This window comes from Trematosphaeria pertusa, assembly GCF_010094035.1.
Source record: "Trematosphaeria pertusa strain CBS 122368 unplaced genomic scaffold BU26scaffold_11, whole genome shotgun sequence".
NCBI classification, from domain to species: Eukaryota; Fungi; Ascomycota; class Dothideomycetes; order Pleosporales; family Trematosphaeriaceae; genus Trematosphaeria; species Trematosphaeria pertusa.
In genome coordinates this window covers 576,679-597,468 of record NW_022987222.1, presented here as the reverse complement: position 1 = coordinate 597,468, position 20,790 = coordinate 576,679, and the positions used below count along the sequence as shown (strand labels likewise).

The 20,790-nt window shown below is 51.6% G+C and overlaps 8 protein-coding genes across 8 annotated transcripts; 7 read left to right on the top strand and 1 right to left on the bottom strand.

Annotated features, from left to right (window-relative positions):
- Positions 1-148: 148 nt before the first annotated feature.
- BU26DRAFT_488795 (uncharacterized protein) lies at positions 149-3,562 on the top strand. The gene is made up of 8 exons (XM_033825991.1): positions 149-510; positions 611-1,270; positions 1,319-1,403; positions 1,455-2,443; positions 2,492-2,677; positions 2,729-2,895; positions 2,970-3,088; positions 3,138-3,562. The coding sequence occupies exons 1-8, from the start codon at positions 420-422 to the stop codon at positions 3,214-3,216; spliced, it is 2,376 nt and encodes a 791-aa protein (XP_033681000.1). The 5' UTR covers positions 149-419; the 3' UTR covers positions 3,217-3,562.
- Positions 3,563-3,841: 279 nt separating this feature from the next.
- BU26DRAFT_461451 (uncharacterized protein) lies at positions 3,842-5,550 on the top strand. The gene is made up of 4 exons (XM_033825065.1): positions 3,842-3,967; positions 4,057-4,510; positions 4,566-4,655; positions 4,709-5,550. The coding sequence occupies exons 1-4, from the start codon at positions 3,896-3,898 to the stop codon at positions 5,323-5,325; spliced, it is 1,233 nt and encodes a 410-aa protein (XP_033680999.1). The 5' UTR covers positions 3,842-3,895; the 3' UTR covers positions 5,326-5,550.
- Positions 5,551-6,458: 908 nt separating this feature from the next.
- On the top strand, positions 6,459-8,546 carry BU26DRAFT_488787 (cytochrome P450; the record flags this gene model as incomplete). Its single annotated transcript, XM_033825990.1, has 6 exons — positions 6,459-6,882; positions 6,931-7,270; positions 7,321-7,517; positions 7,564-7,714; positions 7,773-8,240; positions 8,291-8,546. Coding segments are annotated over 6 exons (1,729 nt in total), but the record flags the coding sequence as incomplete, so codon positions are not given.
- Positions 8,547-8,834: 288 nt separating this feature from the next.
- BU26DRAFT_521514 (cytochrome P450) lies at positions 8,835-10,792 on the top strand. The gene is made up of 7 exons (XM_033829552.1): positions 8,835-9,179; positions 9,226-9,565; positions 9,614-9,813; positions 9,863-10,013; positions 10,066-10,182; positions 10,234-10,581; positions 10,638-10,792. The coding sequence occupies exons 1-7, from the start codon at positions 8,901-8,903 to the stop codon at positions 10,763-10,765; spliced, it is 1,563 nt and encodes a 520-aa protein (XP_033680997.1). The 5' UTR covers positions 8,835-8,900; the 3' UTR covers positions 10,766-10,792.
- A 317-nt stretch (positions 10,793-11,109) lies between these two features.
- Positions 11,110-12,480, top strand: BU26DRAFT_541989 (uncharacterized protein; the record flags this gene model as incomplete). Its single annotated transcript, XM_033831620.1, has 4 exons — positions 11,110-11,145; positions 11,231-11,550; positions 11,612-11,666; positions 11,716-12,480. 4 exons carry the CDS (start codon positions 11,110-11,112, stop codon positions 12,478-12,480), a joined length of 1,176 nt encoding a protein of 391 aa, XP_033680996.1.
- A 315-nt stretch (positions 12,481-12,795) lies between these two features.
- BU26DRAFT_507652 (EXS-domain-containing protein) lies at positions 12,796-17,424 on the bottom strand (the record flags this gene model as incomplete). The annotated part of the gene is made up of 11 exons (XM_033827016.1): positions 12,796-13,941; positions 13,988-14,077; positions 14,125-14,304; positions 14,353-14,372; positions 14,432-14,444; positions 14,545-16,176; positions 16,239-16,293; positions 16,663-16,752; positions 16,910-17,144; positions 17,204-17,344; positions 17,409-17,424. The coding sequence occupies 11 exons, from the start codon at positions 17,422-17,424 to the stop codon at positions 12,796-12,798; spliced, it is 3,618 nt and encodes a 1,205-aa protein (XP_033680995.1).
- Positions 17,425-18,060: 636 nt separating this feature from the next.
- BU26DRAFT_521511 (alpha/beta-hydrolase) lies at positions 18,061-19,314 on the top strand (the record flags this gene model as incomplete). Its single annotated transcript, XM_033829551.1, has 2 exons — positions 18,061-18,313; positions 18,368-19,314. Coding segments are annotated over exons 1-2 (730 nt in total), but the record flags the coding sequence as incomplete, so codon positions are not given.
- A 101-nt stretch (positions 19,315-19,415) lies between these two features.
- Positions 19,416-20,768, top strand: BU26DRAFT_431648 (exopolyphosphatase-like protein; the record flags this gene model as incomplete). Its single annotated transcript, XM_033823939.1, has 2 exons — positions 19,416-19,530; positions 19,582-20,768. 2 exons carry the CDS (start codon positions 19,416-19,418, stop codon positions 20,766-20,768), a joined length of 1,302 nt encoding a protein of 433 aa, XP_033680993.1.
- Between the last annotated feature and the right edge of the window lie 22 nt (positions 20,769-20,790).

Genomic DNA, 20,790 nt, shown 5'->3' with positions numbered 1-20,790 from the left:
GCATGCAGGCTGCAAGGTGGAGGACGAGGTGGACAGGGAGGATAAAGCCTCCTAAGGTTGGGGGTCGCTATGGCCGAAACGGGAAGCGCCCGAGCTAAAGCGGGGTCGGCAAATTAATGCCCACTTGCGGTCCAACCTTTTGCTCCCACCCAATATCGACCCCTACCACACCATGGGTAGGACACCGATGCATGTTGGCATTGGATGGCCATCTTCCCTTGTCACACAAGCGATTGTATCTCCACGCTCAAACTGCTGCAATCTAGCTCCCGGGCGTGTCGAGCGTTGGAGGACGAACTCTGGGCTGACCATCAACTGATAAGCCAACATGCTCCCCAGCTCGTCCCCAAGATGACACTCTACGATGCAGAAATAACGTCTACACCATTTGCTCTGGCATACTGCCCAGCTCGCCAATCATGACAAGCGAGACCTCAGGTTCCACATGCCTGTCTAATGCGCTGCCGGTCCGTCTATCGGAGGGGAATGTGTGCAACCATGGCTTCTACTGTACGTTTGCTCCTTCTCCTACCGTCTTTGCTTTTTCCAGAGTGGAAAGGTTCCCCAAGGAGATATGGTCAAGATCGGTCAATCCAGCTCACACCGTCAGGCCCCAACAACTCGGCAGCACACCCCCCGGAATACTGCCCGCCCACGAGTTCTTGCCAAAGCATTCGTTTGCAGATACAGCAGAATGTTTGCTCTGAACCTCAGGGCATCTTCGAGCCTACCATTTGCCCACCTGGTAGTTATTGCCCTGAGGGCGGCAATTCACTAATGGAGTGCCCTGCGAAGCACTTTTGTCCGCTAGGTACCATAGACCCTGTTCGGTGTGGCGCTACTTCTGTCTGTCCCCCAGGATCCATTCGAGAATTCGCGCTGATTGGCTTCATTATCGTTGTGGTCATCGATCTCTTAATGGGTCTTTGCTCATGGTGGCTATCATGGACACTGCAAAAGCGAGTAGCCGCTTGTCGTTACCGTGATGTGGAGGCATCGCAGCCCCTGCACGGTCGTGAAGAGTCCCGCTTCTCGAGCGGTGAGAATGAGGCCGCCGACGAAAACCATGACATTGTTGCTTCAGGTATTCGAGATTACGTGTTTTCCGTCGCTCGATGTATTAGTGGTGGTGATATCGGTCTATCATTTGCATTTTCGGATCTCAGCTTTAAAATACCCGGTACTGGAGTCGAAATTGTCTCCTCTATTACGGGAGACATACGCAAGGGATGCCTTTGCGCAGTCATGGGAGCTTCTGGGGCAGGAAAATGTATGAAGCTCCCCTCTGATTGCCTTTATCTACTAACCCATTCTATAGCTACTTTCGTCGACCTCCTCATTGGAAGAAAGCAATCGAAGACTGGCATCACGTACATCAATGGACGGTCGACGAAGATATCCGAGTGAGTTACAGGGGCTCTGGATTATAAAATGCGGCGTCTAACACCCGGTAGATACAAGAAACTCATCGGTTATGTTCCACAAGAAGATTTATTGCTTCCTGAACTCACAGTTCGCGAGACCATGATGCATTCGGCGCTGATCCGTCTGCCCCGATCATGGACAGATTTGGAGTGCGAGCGACATGTCGATCTCCTTCTCCGTTGCTTGCACCTCCAGCACGTGCAGCATAACATCATTGGAGATCCATCCAATCGTTGTCTCTCTGGAGGAGAACGGAAACGCCTGAGTATCGGCATAGAACTAGCAGCTGCACCAATGGCGCTATTCTTGGATGAGCCTACATCGGGTCTGGACGCCGCATCGGCACTTTCCATTGTACGACTGCTGCGGCAACTGTCGCGCATGGGGGTCACGATAACCCTCATCATTCATCAACCGAGGAGGGAAATTTTCAACTGCCTAGACGATATAATTCTGTTGGAGAAAGGCCGACAGATCTACCAAGGCCCAAGGGCAGACCTTCGTTCACATTTTGAGTCTCTTGGGCACAGCTTCTCCAACGTATCCAACCCGGCTGACTTGATAATCGACGTTATATCCACCGGAAAGGCTTACTCGAAGGAAGCGACCGTTCCGCAAAGCGCTAAAATTGAAAAACGACATGAAGGAAACATCGAAACCAGGGATCGTACTATCCAAGATGAGAGTAACCTCAAAGACCTATTGACGCTCGCCTCCCATCGAGGAGCGCCGTGGCTCCACCAGCTATGGCTTTGCTTTATCCGCTCTCTGAAGCAACAACAGAGAAGGGTATCAAGCTTCTATCTTGAAATCAGTGTTGGCGGGATAGCTGGCCTCATCATTGGTCTTTCCTTGTATTCCTTTCAAGGTCTCCATTTTCAAGGAATATATTTGCCCCCATTTGAGCGACTGTCAAGCTCTGTCAACAACAACACTGTTGGCATGATTGCCTTAATGGTTTGTATGGCAATCGGTCTCACAGCTTCGCCGCCGGGAGTCAGAATATTTGGTGATGAGAGTAAGTAGGTCACTCAATTGCTTGACTCGGCTGACCGCAAGATCACAGAGCTGGTATACTGGAAAGAGTCCAGCTCCGGGCATAGCCGGTCAGCTTATTATGTTGGCAAGGTCCTTTCCACGTTCCCCAGGATATGCATCTCGGCGCTCCACTTCACGTCGTTTTACACCATACTAGCTACTCCCACAATGACTTTTTGGGAAAGCTATGGAGCAAATCTGCTGTACTTCTATGGTACGTATTCCTATTACCTTGGATTAACGGTAGATGTCTTACCCGCATCAGCAATTTATGGCCTTGCTTCATGTGTCTCTGTAGCTGTTAGCAGGCAAGACGGACCATTAGTAGCTGTGATCGTGTGCTTGGTTATCAGCGTACTTGGTGGTTATGGTCCTTCCCTACGTACTGTACAGCAATGGCATCTGGAATGGTTTTGGAGGATGTGTCCAGGTGTAAGTCCTAGAGTCCGAGGCTCCGGTCGAAATCCCCTTCTTCATTGATGCTCTGATCTCACTGACATCCACAGACATGGGCTAGTGAAGCATACATTGACCGGACTTTTCAGAGAGTTAGCTACCTGTATGATATTGAAGCCGCTGCAAAAGCTACTGGCTTTGTGCTTAGAAGATATGGATTGGATCTCAGGTGAGAATCGGACTCCGCTAACCGAGTGGAGCTAATGAGCCACTTGTAGCATGATATTTGTCCTGGGGACTATATATCGCATTCTCGCTTTTGGCGGTCTCTTGGTATCTGGTAGGCATCAGATATGATTGACCCGCGAATACCACGTGGGATTTCCATCTATAGAACTCAGGGGAGCCTAACAGCATGGCCTGAGAGTGTGGGGTCGTGGTTTTGGAGGTCGGAGGATTAGAAGCACTACGGAGCATAATGCTATCCCGAACGTGTGCATCACATTTGCTCCCACCGGGCCGTCTTACGTTAGATTTCTAAACATTGATTGGTAGGGATTAGGATCGTTGGGCTTTTGTGGAACGAAATGAGAACACTTCTGCCTCACGCTCAACACGCAGGCGAACCACTCCACTGGTCAAAGTTCAACGGAGGTGTTTACTCCGAGGCCAGGGTGGGATGGATGTGAATGCACCTCAAGCGGCAGGATGAATCAAGAAGTCTAATAACGTACGTACCTGCTGTGCGACCCAACCAGATCACCTTCGGACCGCATGTCAGCCTTGCAGGGCAAGCATCCCAGCGCAACGGTCGTCATATTAGCCTGGAATACAGGGCCATGTGTAACTCGGGGTTCATCCTGATGCATATGCAGACCCTAGCGCGTGCGTACGGGATGGCCTTCGAAAGCAGAGTGGAGCAGCGCACCCCTCTGGAAAAGGATATATCGTTCGACGGCAACTGCGGGACCTTTAGCCACCCTAGGCATTCAACGTCTTTCCAAATTTCAGCTCTCTTTGATTCACACCAGCAGTCATGGATTCCTACGATGATGCTACTATCTACAAGATCGAGCATGCCGGGCGAGTGAGCTTGCCTGTCTCACGAGTGAGTTACTTCCTTTCGCACTACCGAAAAGCTCTGCTCAATGCTTGGATATCCATATGATGTGGTGCACTTGCTGATGTATCGTACAGACGGTCGCCGGATTCTTCTGCGCCCTTGCCATTCTCGCAGCGGTTGGCAGGATAGCAGTTCGACTCATGATTCGACGACGCCTCTTCGCCGATGATTACCTTCTTCTCTTTGGCCTCGCGTCCCTCGGAGCAGCCACCGGTGTCTTCTACAAATTCAGCTGGCTCATTTACGTGCTCAACATACTCAAGTATGATAGGAGCGTAATCCCGACCGCTTCGGATCTCAAAGCTATCATGAATGCACAGGCCATCAATTATTCGCTCATGGCATTAATGTGGTCGGCAATATTTCCTGTCAAGCTTTGTTTCCTCGTATCCTTCAAAGTACTCATAAAGGACGTTTCAAGGGCTATCGTGGCCTGGTACTGGGCTACTCTTTCTTTGACGATAGCAGTGTGGGCGCTTATGATCGCGCTCCCATTCATTGAATGCCCGTACACGGGGCAGGACCTCAGTAAGTTTATCTGCTCCATTGACTCACTGATAAACTTCCTGCTGACCTAGATCAGTTCTGCACTGCACGCCTGAGACTCCTTACAAGAAAACAATCGCCGGCAATTGGCTGGCCTTCAGCACCGATGCGATCACAGATATAATGAGTAAGTTCTCATGCGAACCTTCTCGACCTGCTCAGTCATTGACATAGGCATAGTCGTGGCGATTCCCGTCTACATCCTACGTCATGTTCGCATTCGCCTCACCCAGAAACTTGCCATCGCCTCTTTCCTATGCCTTTCTGCAGTTATGGTAGTAACTTCGCTCATTCGGGCTGTCCTAAGCCGTCACCGTGGATGGGGAGATCTCACGATGCAGTACCTCCTCATATATATCGAGGCATGCGTCGCAATCTCCATGGCTTCCATTGCTGCATACCGTGCAGTTTTCGTGGAACGAAACAAACAGAAGGAAATGGAAGCGCAAAGAGCGCTTGATCAGCAACAAGTTCATCACATCGACGGCCGTAATTTTCAACTCCAGGAAATTCCAGCAAATACGTTCAAAGGCCGCATTCGACAACTTCGCCAAATGCACAATGGCTCGGATATATCGGACGGTACGCACATATCAGGAACGGCGTACCTTGATCAACCACGGACGGGCGGGCCGAAGTTGAGTACGGTTTTGTCCTTCATCAGAGGCGTGGGTAGAACGAGGCAGGAGTCTTCCGTCGATTCGGCACCGGATTTGGATACTTTCCATAGTGGTCCCGCTAGCAAAGAAGAACAGGGCAGTAAGAGCGAAGGAAGTAGAAGCCTAAGCTACAGCTGAATGGAGGGGGATGCATGAGGGGCGGGATGGCGAGGACATTCGCGTATCTTCTTCGCGAGGCTGATGCAAATACGCCATGAGAGAGCGGCACACGGTATTGATTCAATCACTAGCTTTCCAGAAAGTTACGAAGCATACAACTTTTGCTCAGGATTCATGCCCGCAGCACTCTTGTCTTGACTTCCAACTGTCTTGGTCATGTATCAGAACAATAGCGCGCTGCCCAGATTGGTTCTCGCACCAAGACACCCTTTCGCAAAATTCATGTTCCACTCGATGGATACTTGCGCCGAAAAGGTGTTTTCCCTCTAAGCCGTCGTGCTCCCGCCTTGAGGAGCATGGGGTCTATTTTTTCCACAAACCTGCGATACGGCCGAGAGACCAACACAGGCTAATTAATCAATGCAATAGTGCAGTGGACCTCCTGGATCGCATCGAAGTTGTCGGTCCGGGTGGCTATTTTGGCAGTGTTGAGGTTGATGCCTCAGCCTTGCATAGCCCCCACGAGTCCTCAGGAAATCCCTTCCACGAACCCGCAAAGGCGCTTCCTCTAGCCACGCGCCATGCACCTTCCCGGTAGATCGAAAGACCCTCACCGGAAACAAACCCTGTACATGCGTGGCGTGCTATCGCCACCCTTACAACTAAGCCTTGTGGCACATCTGCCTTCGGTCGCCGAAGTTTAATGAATTCATACTCGTTCCAGTCCCACGGCATTGATATACTTGACGCGTCAAATGGAAACAGCAAAGGATGGCATGGAACAGGAAGATGACTACAGAAGCTTTTGCCGATGAAGGCGAGGAATTGGGGCCGCCGTGCCCCCGCTTGCCCGGAACCCAAGCATGTAGGAACTCGCAATGATTGAGAGACCAACGTTTTAATCAATATTCCTATATTGATGGTGCATGGAGAAAAGAGGCAGCCCTGAGAAGTGTTTCGGGGTTGCAACTGATGCAGTTGCAGTTACCGGTAATATCGAGGTGGAACGATTGCCTTGGGGTCTAGAGTAGCATGAGGCTCAGCAGAAGAATGTTACGTACTGTCATTTTGCTCTTCCCGGTTCTAAAGAATGTTGGACACGTAAGTCTGGAAAAGAGTATGGTATGAGTCAAAAGATCTACTACCCGCGGGATGCCAGGTCGCAGCACGACCGCGCTCAGCCATCTAAAGACGTCCAGTATGCGATACACTCTACTCATCGTGATTTTGTTGTTGCTGTCTTCCGTTTGGATTGGTGGGGTTCTTATTTTGGTTAGAGTCCAGAAAATGACGTCATCGAGAACGAAAGCCGACCTCTGCTGTGTCAAGCGAGCGATACTCCAAATTTCGAAGTATATCCATCATACTTGGACAAGATCAGCACTCTACCCAAACGGCCCTCGACCGCTACCGTTCCTGGGAAACATCATTTCACTTTCGAAAATTGCCAGAGGAGGGGACGCGGAGCTACTCCGAATCGCAGCAAGAGATGGAGATTTGGGGATGTTTTGGCTCGGTACGAAACCGATCGCAATCGTCAATTCTCCCCAAACCGTAAAGGACCTCTTAGATCGAGTAAGAGAATTAGTCTTCTCCTAACAGCTAAGCTAAAGGCGGAAATAGAGGGGCTCAATTTATTCATCGCGGCCACTTCAAAAGTTCCGCATGGAGGCCTGGCCCTGGAGACTTGTCATTACTCCTGCTGGAGAATCTTTCCAGTTTCTCAGGAGGATATACCATCAACTACTCAGTCCTCACTATTCACTGAGGCAGCAAAAGTATCAGGATTTCGAGTCCCAGGTCCTGCTTAAGACACTCCTCGATCAGCCAGAGCAGTTCATGAGGTCCACGCAAAGCTTCGCGACTAGTGTAATTCTCAGTGCTTGTTACGGAGTACGGCTGGACCAAATCCACCATCCGGTTGTGAAGGAGCTGTACTCTATATGGGATTCTATGCTGATATGCGGGTCCTCTCTTCCTTACACTAAAAAGTTAGCGTTGACCATATGATAGATTTCCAACCAGGATCGCTACTGATCGATTTTGTACCTTGGCTCGAATACCTGCCGAAATTTCTACAACCCTGGAGGAGGACTTCGTCCCAGTTACGGGCACGCGAGCTAAGGATCTACGGGTCTCTTTTTTGCGCGCTGAAACGGCGAATAGAAACTGAAGGTGTCGCCGATTGTTTCGGTTCCGTACTCCTCAAGGTAGAGTAGTGCTCCTTCCCTATTTGCATAACCTGATATCATCTAGATTCAAGAACAAGAGCGATTTGACGACGAAAGGGCTTGCGACATTCTTGCCATGCTGATCGGAGCAGGGTCCGACACAACATCTTCGTATCTCCAGACCTTCTTTAAAGTAATGGCATTGCATCCAGAAGTTGTAGCTAAAGCTCAGAAGGGTAAGCTAAATTTCAAATTCTAAACTATGGATGAAATAGAGATGCTAAGCTCTCAAAGAAATCGACCGAGTTGTAGGGCCGGCTCGATTGCCAGGCTGGACGGATGAGCCTTCCTTACCGTACCTGCGCGCCATCATTAAGGAGGTTCACCGATGGGCCCCAATTGGCGGTCTTGGAGTGCCACATACCGCCACTAAAGACGACATCTATAATGGCCGACTCATACCGGCGGGGACTGTCGTGTTTCCTAATCTCCCTGCCCTTAGCCGCAGTCGCATGCGATATGATGAGCCTGAAAAGTTTACACCAGAGCGCTTCATTGCAGATGACCAAGACGCAGCTACCGCGGCGGTAAATCCCGATTTTACGAAAAGAGATCATTTCCATTACGGATTTGGACGGAGACTTTGCCAAGGCATTCGTATGGCAGAGTCAAATTTGTTCATCACTGTCTCCCGGGTGTTATGGGGGTTTGAAATCGAGCTGGATCCTCATGCGCCTTCGCTTGATATGAATGCAAAGATAGGTAACGAATCTTTCATAATTTTAATTACTACATGCTAATTACATTACCAGCCGGGCTTGTTAACAAGCCAAAACCCTACATGCTCTCCATTCAGTGTCGGGGACCTGTTTTCGAAGACACGATTAGGCGAAATGTGGACCATGCCAGCACCGATGCTGTGCCGCTGAGCTCAATGACATTGGATGTAGACGTATATTGAGCAACGCCGGGTTCTGCATAATTTGACGCTTGGTTTATCTTCGATGTTTGAGGTTATGCATGCAGGTGCTGCAGTGCTCGGGTCCAGCTTACCGTAACACAAAGTGCATTGCCCCATCATGCCTGGTGTCTGCTGCATCTCTAGTATCTCTGTTTTGTTTGGCTGGATCATCTCATATCATCACTATCCCAAGGCTGTCCGAATTCAGTCTCATGCCTACCAGAAAGTAGAACACGCATATGGCCCCCCCACCCATCTCATCACCCCTTGGTTCACGACCGCGTGATTGTACTCAATCGCCGGACACCGTGAATGGAGGACGAGGACACAGGTAGCGTCTGTGGCTATAAGAAGCGGGCGTTATACTGGCATCAGTTTGAGGCAACGTTCTCATTCACGCCATTTCGACACTCAGAAGCGACTATCGTGCGAAGTCTGCTCAAACAGCCTCTTGCGTCAGTATGCAGTACCAAATCCATTTCGCGATACTCTTTGTCAGCGGCTTGCTGTGGACCTTATATCGGGTTTGGCAGTACAAGCGCGACTCTAAATATGCTGATGGACCTACCCCTTGGCCCTTGGTCGGGAACATATGGACGATATATCGACTACACACTGACACGGAACGAGTCCTTGGAGAGCTGGGACGCAAGTATGGAGACATTTGCATGCTTTGGATCGGTCTTTGGCCAGCCATTGTTATCAACTCCGCGGAGGCCGCACATGATATCTTGCATAAGGTATGACTCCAACCCCGGAAGATTGGAAAGTGGCTAACGTTTCTAGCGAGGAGCATTAACTGCTTCGCGGCCCGCTACTAACCTGCGGCTCAAGGTAGGCAGGGGAAGATTAGTCCTTACTCCTACGGGGCCCGATTTGATGAAGCTGCGCAAGGTCTATCATAGACTGCTCAACTCAGAAAAGTCACAGAGGTCGAGGAGTGTACTTGAGTCAGAGTCAGTTCTGTTCCTCGACGAACTTCTCCACGACTCCTCTTCCTTTTACGAGTCGGCCGAGAGATATGCACTAAGCATAATCTTTACATCTACCTATGGCGTGCGTCTGAAAAGCGTTCACAATGAAGTGGTCGCAGGCCTGTTTCGAATCTGGGACATCCTTTTGAAATGTAAGCTATCCATCTTCACCGAAGGCATGCAACTTACCAGTCTGATAGATTTTCAACCAGGCACCCTGATCTTGCCTGACACATTTCCCATTCTGCTACGCTTGCCAAGATGGCTCCAACCTTGGGACATACTGGCTAATAGGCTCATTCAGACTGAGCTCAAGGTCCATCAATCATTCATCGACCGGTTGAAGGGACTACATAACTCAGGACTTGCTCCGGACTGCTACGGCACCAGCCTTCTTAAGGTAGACTCCCGTGCAGATGCTTAGTACCGCCTTTAGCTGATTCCAGAAGTGGCAAGAAGCTGAGAACATCGATGACGGCATGGTCCGGGGTATTCTGGCAATGATCATTGGCGCCGGATCTGATACTACTGGTTCCGTTCTGCAGACTCTTTTTAAGGTTATGGCACTTCACCCTGACGTTGTTGCTACAGCTCAACGAGGTAATTTCTCCAGTGATCCGGTGCTCTTTTACCTACTTACCCGATGTGGCAGAACTTGACGCCGTGGTCGGAAGGGAAAGACTTCCAACATGGGAGGATGAGCAAACTCTCCCATATGTGCGTGCCTTGATCAAAGAGGTACACCGTTGGGCGCCGATTGGTTGCATCGGTCCATTAAGTCTGCCATAATCTAGATGATATAGCTGCTAACATGTGTCAGGTATTCCGCACGCGGCCACGGAGGCTTTCGAGTACAAAGCCAGGATGGTTCCGAAAGGAACAATCCTTTTCCCTAATCTGGTGACGCTGAACAGGGATCCAGAGCGCTACGATAATCCCGATGCCTTTAACCCCCTTCGGTTTATAGACGATGAGCTTGACGCCTATGCATGCGCAGTGAATCCAGATTGGAAGAAGAGGGACCATTTCCATTACGGGTTCGGCCGCCGTGTCTGCCAAGGCATAAATATGGGCGAGGCTTCGCTTTTCATCGCTATTTCGCGTATCTTGTGGGCGTTTGACATCAAAAGCCGCCCGAATTGCGCTTTAGACATGTTTGAGAAGATCTGTGAGTACTTTGCGCCGCCTCAGTCTATCAGACCACTAATCTCTGCACATTTGCAGATGGCCTTGCAACCAAGCCAAAGCCGTTCAAGGTTTCGATCAATGTACGAGACGAGGCAGCGGCACGAATCATTCGACACGAGGTTAAGCAGGCATCGGTTGGAGCGGAAGGAGTCCTGGATATGTAGATCTTCAGAGAAGTCTAGTTTCAATACACCCTTGTTCTATATCGTGATCTTGTAAGCGCCCAGTGTAACCTCTGAAGACGTGAAATTAGATTGGCTGATAGTCCTTTAACCCGTGCCCCTACCTTACGCGCCATTGCATATGCAGGCGCTCACGGCCCCATACATGCGTGAAGTCTGTAGTCCCCGAGAATAAATTAGGGGGCCGGCCAGCCGGATACGCCTCTTCCGTTTTGGACATGTTGAGTATTCTTGAGCCACAACTCAAAGGCAAATACATTTTAAGTCCCCACCTCTTTGCTTTTGCAGACCGTCAATCCGCAAATGACCAATACACACGGCAAAGCATGGCCAGCAAAAGTAGATTTTCGAGCCTGGCTGCGGTTAGTTCCCATGCTGGTCCAGTGACTGTCCCCCAGTCAAAGGGCAATCCCCCGCTCGGAGAAATCATGTCTGACTTATTCGAAGTTCCTTAGCTCTATAAAAGGCGACCTCGCGAATATCACATCACCTCCCGCGTTCCTTGCGCCAGAGTCAGTTGTGGAGATTTGTACGTGCTGGGCGGAACGTCCGAGTATTTATGTCGCCGCAGCGCGAGAGCCAGACTCACAGCGACGGGCGCTGCTGGTTTTGAAATGGCTTCTTGCATCCCACCGGCGGCAGTTTTATGTTGGGGCCAATGTCACCGCAGGTATGAAGAAGCCACTGAATGCGTTTCTCGGAGAGATATTCTTGGGGCAGTGGACCGATGATGTCACCACCGTGAAAAGTGTGACCGAGCAAGTGAGGTGCGTATTCGAATGGCAATGCTCAGGTGCAGGAGCGTTTGATAGCTAATCTGTCTGGCAGTCACCATCCGCCAGTTACGGCGTGCTACATGGCCGACGAGAAGTATCGGGTTTGGGTAAGTGCAGCTGCTCCAAAAGTCAGGGATATGCTCACCATTGTTTCAGGGTGAAGGATACTCACGGGTCGACATGAACTTCACTGGCGTTCTCAACGTCAATCAAACCGGTCACTCCATGTTCTACCTCGACGGCTTTGAAGAGCAGTTTCTCATACCCTTCCCGAGCTTCAAAGTGAAAGGCTTCTTTTCTGCCCATCTGTATCCAGAAATATACGGTACCTACCACGTCGTCTCGTCCTCCGGATTCATATCCGAGATTACATACTCCGGAAGAGGCCTTTTCGGTGGAACAAAGAACCGAGTCGATGCGAAGATGTACCAGCGAGATGACGAAAGTAAAACGCCCCTCTACATAGTCTCAGGCTGCTGGAGCGAATCATTTACTATCTACGACGGAGCAACCGGCGACCTAATCGATACATGGGTTCCCGAGGATCATCCTCCTTCGACGCTGGAAGAGGTGCCCGTCAGCCAACAGGACGCTTGGGAGAGCAGATGCGCATGGAAAGAAGTCATAGCGGCCCTGAAGGCTGGAGATTTCTGGCGGGCTGCCTCGGAAAAGTCCAAGGTCGAAAACGCTCAGCGTAGTCTCAGGAAAGCAGATCCTGACTATGTCTCGAAATGGGAGCCTCTTTTCTTCACGGCTTCGCATGAGCCGAGGCCCGATTTCGAAGCGCTGGCCTCAGCTGTGCCTGGGTGGGAAATCCATAGCAGCAAAACCAAGGGAGTATGGAGATTTGATAAACAGAAGGCGGGCTATGCTCAGAGGCCGTATCACGGTGGACTCGATCCAATTGGTTCCGAAGACTAGTGCCGTAGGCTGGATAAGAGGCGTGCGGGAGCGGGAGAGGGTGAGTAGTAGGATCGTGGAAGATCACTGATGGAGCTGTCGACGGACTGGGCTTAGGTTGGGCTTAGCCTCTTAGCAAAGACAACCCTACAGGCCTCAGTCAGAGCCAAAACGCCGTTTGTTGGTTTAGGAAAACCGTGAAGCCTGCGGGATAGGGTATGCTGCTGTGATGAGTACAAGCCGAGGGGTCGGGTACTGTGTTCGAATGCAGGACTTTTCATACATGCATCATATAAACGCTGATCTCCTACATCACTTCCCCACCACCGCTCACACTTATGACAGCCTCTCTCCGGGCGGCTCGCCACTCTCTGCCTCCCCCTCCATTCCAGCCGCAACTTGCTCCCTAATTTCTCTTATCTCCCTGTCATCCTCCGCATCAATATCAGCATACTCATCTCCCTCACCGTACCTCGTCCCCGGGCTCACCGCGCGACTGCCCTCCTCTGCACTGTGCTCATCGCCATCTTCGTCCTCATCATCCGTCTCTTCGTCAACCTTGCTACTGGTGTGAGTGCCAAGCTCGGGCTTACGTTTGCGTTCAAAATCTTGTGCGTGTGCGTCGCGGATGATGGTGCCCATACGTGTGAGTCCGCGCGCAATGGGGCTTTCTTGTTGCCCGCCGGGGGGAGCAGCGAAGGAAGTTGCGCGGCGGCGATGTGGGGAGGGGCGTGTGCCACCGGTTTCGAGGTCTACGCCAGAGGCCGTAGGCGCAGTGGATGTGCGGCGGAGATGTGGGCTCAGCTGCTCTCCTTCGGGTCTTGCTTCTGTTTCGCCTGAAGGGCGACCTGAGACTTCAGGACTCGATGGGATCTCATAAGGGAGGGGCACATCGCGACTAGCGCGGAAGTGGCCAACGTTGGAGCAGTGTTCGTTCTCGACACGGAAGAGCGACCACATACCTCTCCTGCAAACCTCCGACAGCGCGATGAAGAACGAGGTGAGGGCTGATTGTTGAAGTTGCCGTGGAAGAATGACGTAAAGGATCCAGTTGAAGCGCAATATAGGGTCTATGACGATCGCAACGTAGTACATCCAGATCTTCTTGTACCCGAGGGTCTGGCGAAGGAAGGGGTATTTCGCACTCGGATCGCCCAGGCTCCAGTCGTAGTAGACATCCCAGAAGCTGGTGTAAATTCCGTTTATGGTAGCGAAGGTGATGAAGATGGCTTGGTTCTGCGATGTCTTCTCGATGCGGTAAATGCTGAGCGTGACGTAGTAGATAATGGTTGCTGTATACTTCCCGCAATTGACAAGATGCGGGAAGGCATTTCCGGTGTCGTAGTAACGTCGGATGCATTGGAGTGCACGCCAAATGCCGGGCAGGGTGGCGAAGAAACCAAGGAGGCGAGAGTGCGATGAGTTACATTGGACTGGGTTGCTCCATTGATTGGCATAGAGACAGAAAAATAGCTCTATGTTCTGGATGGAATTAGCGAATACAAACTGGAGGATCGCGATAACTCACTCCCATGCTGTGCGTCAGAGAGCAGAACATGTCTCCCATGTAGAAGTCTCGCCATTCGACGGGATAGAATCCTGCACATAACAAGCGCCACTAAAGGATGTCAGCAAAACGTAGCGGAAAGAGCGCGAAAAACATACCATGGAATATATGAGCCAGAAGCGGCTCCTATAGTACAACACTGGAAAAGGGTTGAATAACAGGACCGTTGATATACTAAGGAGTATCACAGGAAAGTACAGAAAGACCGACTCGCTGCCATATTGGTTGAAATTCAGCCAGACGAAGAAACCTAAGAGGAAGATGAAGAAACAAGGAAGCTGTGCGGTATTAGCGTGTGCGACTCTCTTCACTCTCCCGAAACTTACTTCGGAAAGTTGCCTCCAATCTAGATGGTGGCGGGTATCATATTCGAATACGAAAACGTAGTTGATTTTGTTCTCGTACCAGACTCGACAGTCTAGGCAAAAGAGTAGAAATAGAACATTCATTAGCAGGAATCCGGCATAAATCTAGAAATGTCAATTGAGGCATATTCCGGACGTTGGTTGGGGACGGACCTGAAAGAGATAACTCGTATTTGTTGCGAGCGTATGGTCATCCGACAGGAGCAGTTCGTAGCCTTTGATAATGCCCTGGATGCCGAAAATGGCGCCTGTGGCCAGTGCTAGGCCGTTTCGGAACGAGTTCTCGTTGTAGTCGCCAGCTCGGACGATCTTGATGCGAAGCTTGTTGATGGCGACCTTGTGGTTGCCGTTTTCGAAGTATCTAGCATACAGATCCTCCGTGGCTCGGATATGGCCTTCAATAACGTCGCTATTTACGAACCAAGCTTTGTTTATCTTCTCAGTCATATAGCGCAGCGAAGGCCGAGCATTGACGGTCTTATCGTACTTCTTATTGATCTTGCGAAAGGCGGTTCGGTTAAGTAGAGCATATGACTTGAGGAGCTCCAGCCCTCGATAGTATTCCTGAAGAGCGACTTTGAGCTTCCGCTTTGCTGTCTGATAGGGTACTTCAGGTAGTTCCGGACGGCGGACGTAGTCGCGGCGATCATCCAGTTGCTGGGGTCTCAAAGCGGATGGTGTCGCCAGATCTTGCATGGCCTTCGTACTTTTGCCGTACTTTCCCGCTTGCACGGCATGGAGAGCGGAATCAATGGGATTCAGCCAAGATAGGTCGAGGGTCTTCCCTTGTGGCGCACCCTCGACAGAGTTGGTTCCGTGCCCATTCATTAAGCCCGCAAGTGCATCGTCCTTCTTCTTTTCCTTCGCCTTCACTTTTGCAGCCTGACGTTTGATGAGCTCATCCAGACGGCGGTCGCGCATCACATGTAGTTGTTCTCTTAAGACGGCTAGCCGCTCAGTGGCTTCGTCCTCTTTCTGCTTGTAGAAAGCTTCGATCTTCTCTAGCTCCATGTCCAGGAAATGGAAGAATTCCGCTTGCCGAATGTCAAACTCACGATAGGCTTCCAGCGGCACATCGCCAGGACTAGGGGGCGGTGTTCCATGCGTCATGGAGAAGACGCGCTTCAGGAGTGGTCTAGGAGCTTGGCCAGTGGGCGTGCCAGGCGACGAGTTCATGCGCTTTGGGCTGAAAATGCTCCTGTACCTCGCCGGTAGGGAATTCGAGGCCGGTGGCGATTTAGTCCTCCCCACTTCAAATGCATTGTCTATCTCCGTCCCTGTCTCGCCATTTGGGGGTAGCGTGACCGACTTGCTCTTCTTGATTGGGGCTGTCGAAGGCCCTACCCTCGGCGAAACATTTTCGGGGTCCAAGGCAGCGCCCGGCAGCTTTAAAGAAGGCGGGGCCTTCGCTCTCGTAGACCGTCCTTCGTTAGGAGGTGACCCAATGATACTGCCATATCTGGTCAAGCCGGGGAACTGTGAGTCCTCTCGCGCATTCAGCGGCGCCTCTTCCGGGTTCCCAGCCCCGAGAGATAGGGTCGAATGATTTCCATTGGGTTTCGCCCTCAGACTGTTCTGGCTGTTTCTTATGGCGAGAGCCCGCAAGTCCCCGGGTTCTCTTGCGCTGCCCGTGTCCCGGCCATGGTTGCGGTTCAGGAATGAGTATTTCGGCGCGGAGTTGAAGGGCGAGGGCGTGAAGGCGTTCGTGGCACGGCGGCGAATGCCCGGGGTCTGGGTGACGTTTCGAAGGGCGCGGCTGATGGCTTTGAGCTTCTTTTTGCCTTGCTGGAGGTTGTGTTAGCGATAAAGAAGCCGCGCGGAGCAAAAGCAGGAGCCTAAAAACGGACCTTGTAATCCAGGTATTTCAGTCGCCATTCAGGAACGAGGTCCCGTTCCAGTTCCCTGATCGGTCAGCATGTGAAATTCCGGCAGATGTGTTGAGCGGGGAGCGCAGTACTTCGCGAATTTCATTATTGCGTTCGCTATTCGCTATGTCGTTGCGCGCATCAGAGGAGCGGTGGATAGGGGAGGATGCGCCGCGACAAGGTCCATCAGCAGCCAAGACATGAGCATCCAGACGGCTGTTATCAATGAACGGAAAGAAAGGGGTACGTGTCCTCGTGTGTCACCGAGAAACCGTTCATTTCCTCGGCATGCGAGATCTTTTGGATCCTACAAAGGGTATCGACGCTCGAAACATATGGACGCTTGGACCACCGCTTTTCGCTAGCGCTACCAAGATACGTCATTTCCTTGGTGTTGTCCCCTCACCTGGGCACGACGTTTCGTCTCAACCAGCAATAAGCAGTTTCGAGCCCACGTGCGATGGTGATGAGAACTGAAGAAATGCGATCAGCTGACCTCGAATTTGCAGTTCAATACGAGCTTGGCATAAAAGTCACAAGGCAAACTTCAACTTTTCACCAACATGGTTCATTGATTCTGATCTATTCGTAGACATCCGTGTTTGGGCCATGAAGGTCCTCCAGCCTCATACGCAGGGCAAGTCCAGGTTTACCACCCGCGCTGGTCAATCCTGTCCGGGCGACCGTACTGGTTTGGATCATACTGATCGGCGTTCTGGTTGTCGATGTAGTGCTCATCGTACATCCGCTCAGCACCCCTCTTGGCCTCATGCTTCGCCTTCTCCTTGTCGAACCAATCCTCGCCCTTGGTCTCGGCGAGCTTGTCTACCTCGGCGGCGGCGAAGCCGGCAAGCATCTCCTTGGCGAAAGCGTGGGACACGGGCTTGCCTAGAGATATAGTCAGCCAACGACCTTATCGAAGATGTTGGATATAACTGTGGACATACCCTCCTTGCGCTGGTGATCCTCGAAAGCCTTGAAGCCGGCGAAGGCTGCTCCACCAGCAACGACCTCGTGGCCCAAGCTGGACTTGTGCTCCTCGAAGTTGTCGTTGTTGTAGACGCGGTCGTAGGACTGCTCAGATTCGCCTAGTGACGAACGTCAGTGCCTCCTCCCCAGAGCGGTGTCCTCAAGATTCCATGCAGCACTTACCCCAACCGAAAGGCATGTTGATGATGGCTGTCGTGTTAAACTTTGAAAAGCTAAGTGAGTATATGAACACTGATGAAGCGAAGCTGTGGTGGGAGTGTTCAGTTGATTGAGATGGAATGATGGAGAGGGGTACAGCGACAGCTGAGGGGTTTAAATATTGCTCCAAACGCAGCCAGCGCATGATAAATCCAGGGACGGCGAGTCCGAAACCTGCGGAGCTGACCCTCTTTCGTCATTCACATCCAGATACAGAGCCAAAATCCAATCGCCAACCAATGCCCCTCAATTCTCTAACGGCTGAACCGTCCAGGACTCGACACTGGCTTTGGTGGGTCTATTGGAGGCCAGGGGTAGTGCATGAGCCACACACAGAAATGGAGCACATTACGCAGCATGGCGGGAGCTCACGATAGCAATTGGTTGCATCGTGGGGATGCCGGCGCTTCCGTCCGAGTTTCTTGGAATCCGCGCATGAATATCTGACGCTCAAGGTCTGGATGCATGCGTAATGGGGTGAGCATCGACGTGGAGATCGGCTGTGCAGCAGGGGTGAGCGATCAAGCTTCGTCAAGCTAACTTGGCGAAGCTTAGCTGTAGTGGCTCCACGGCATCACAGCTTGCTTCAGGGTCGAGATGTGAATATAGACCATGGGGGCGGCTTGGGCTATCTACAGGCTATTGAATCTGATGTAACTTCACCTTGAGTTCAGGTGAGAACCATGACTGTGCGCAGTCGCGCCTTGCTATCAAGCTTTGCAGCTAGGCTTGGCGTGGATCTCAGAATGATCTTCACATCAGCTCCATGACCTCAACCCTCCACCTGAGAGCACCTTCGCCCACAATGCCAGGGCGGTTCCCAACGATAGATGACTTTGCATCCTCTGCAAATCTCAGCATCACCCCCCGTAAGCAGCCGACCCGATGCGCCCCTTTCTGTGATCGGCTAACCACCCTAACAGCACCTTCCTCACAGCAGCCTACGAATGTGCTGATATTACTACACGGTTTGGGCGACACCAGTGCCTCATTCATGCGACTAGGGCAGCAGCTCTCCCTACCAGAGACAGCATGCATCGCCGTTCAAGCCCCGAATCCACTTCCGTTCGACCTCGGCGGCTACCACTGGGGTGACGACATCATCTTCGACCAGAATTCAGGGGGTATGGATATGGATACTGGCTTCAAGGCCTCTACGCGGCTTGTACTCGACAGAATAATACAGGAAGGTCTCATCGGAAAATGCGGCTACAGAGCCCGCGAAATCATGATCTTCGGCTACGCGCAGGGTGGCATGGTGGGACTACAGGCCGCTGCCGAGTTGGATAACGATGAACTGGGAGGAGTAATCAGCATAGGCGGCATGCTGTCCTTCTCGCTGCCGTTGAAGGCTTTGGACAAGAAGAGCAAGACTCCAGTGCTGGTCTGTAAGGCATCAAAAGGATCAAATGTCACAGACGGCGCTGTCTCAAGGCTGAAGGATGCCTTCCAGTTTGTTGAGGTAAAGGAGTGGAAGAAGAATGGAGATGGAATGCCGAGCAGCAGGGAAGAGATGCTGCCGATCATGCAGTTCTTTGCTAGAAGGCTGAGGAGTACGAGAGGAGTGCCTGCAGGGAGCGTAGAGCTGACTTGAAATGAGCTCAGCTGCGCCACCCTATCACGAAAAATATCTGGATGCTCCTCATACAGAAACGCCAGCTGGGCCGTCTACACCGGAACGCGCCAATGCATATTCCAAGAAACGCGTATGGTGCGACGGCGGCTCTCAGTCAGTCAAATTACACTCCAGCAGGCTTAAGGCTATCAGAGGTACAGATTTGCTTCACCAACGAGGTTCTTTAGCCTTACTTCTTCAATATCATTTGCGCGTCTTACTGAGCACGAGCCACATATTTACATAAGCGCACATGTACGTCATCTTTCGCAGCCATACAAAATCGCAGCTTCACCCGAGAAACACCACAAAGCAGCCAGTCAATTGCAGCCCGCTCACCGCAACTTGCTGCCAGCATGGCTGTGCCGAGGAATTCCTTGCGTGGCTTTTTGACGCAAGCACGCGGCGCTCTTCGAGCGGCAGTCGACTCGAGCCAGAAGATAACCTTCGTTATTGGAAACGAATCTGCTGGTGACCAGACCAACCGTAATGCTCTCTGACCCTCGTTGACGGAGAGTACAGATCTCGATTCTATGACTTGCTCGGTCTTGTACGCTTACATTCGCTCCATGGCGCCACCGCGCAACGCCTTTACTCCACTATATGTTCCGATAACGAATATCCCTTCCTCAGGCATCCAGCTGCGACCCGAATTCCTGGCGCTCTTCAAGCATGCCAACATTGAATCCCGGCACCTGATAACGCTCGACGATCTTCCCGACCTGTCCGTCATCAAGTCCAAGCTTCCTCCGGAGAATACGAGGTGGATAATAGTCGATCACAACGCCCTGCAGGGCCAGCTGGGCAAGATATACTCAGATAGGGTTGGTGGAGTCATCGACCATCACGAGGATGAAGGCAGAGTACCTGAGGATACTGGCAGCGAACCTCGCATAATTGAGAAAGCCGGTAGCTGCTGCAGCCTAGTCACCGGGTATTGTCGACAAGCGTGGGACACGCTTTCTGGTTCCGCCACTTCATATGGCGCCGCGCACGCCCAGGGAGACACTTTGTCAGACGATGGCGCTGTTGTCAAATTATGGGATGCAGAAGTGGCCCAATTAGGATTGGCGAGTATTTTAATTGACACAGCAAACCTCCAATCCGAAGAGAAGACGACCGAGCACGACAGGAAGGCGGTCGAGTACCTAGAAGCTAAGATCATGTCTTGCCCGCAGCTTTCCGCAAGTTTTCACCGCAACGAGTTCTATGAGGAGATTGATACGGCGAAGAAGGACATTGGAGGGTTGAAGCTGCAGGATATTCTAAGAAAGGACTACAAGGAGTGGAACGAGAACGGGAGGAAACTCGGCATCAGCTCAGTGGTGAAGTCTATTGACTTCCTGCAACAGAAGGCCGGAGACGAAGCAAACACGCAGCCTGTCGACGACGCCTTGCTCGAAGCGCTGCGTCGGTTTGCATCGGACCGCGAACTTGACATGTACGCCGTCATGACCACGTCCACATCCTCGGAAGGCGAGTTTCAGAGGGAGCTCCTTGTGTGGGCGTTTAACGAGACAGCCATATCCGCAGCGAAGTCATTTGCCCAAGATGCCCACGATGAGCTAGGACTCGAGGACTGGCACGCATCAGGCGTCAAGGCCCATGGTCACGATGGCGAAGGGCATTGGAGACAGGTTTGGTGGCAAAGAAACGTACAGCACAGCCGAAAACGTGTCGCTCCTCTGCTCAGGGAAGCTATGACTTAAGACAAGGTAAACGACTAATACC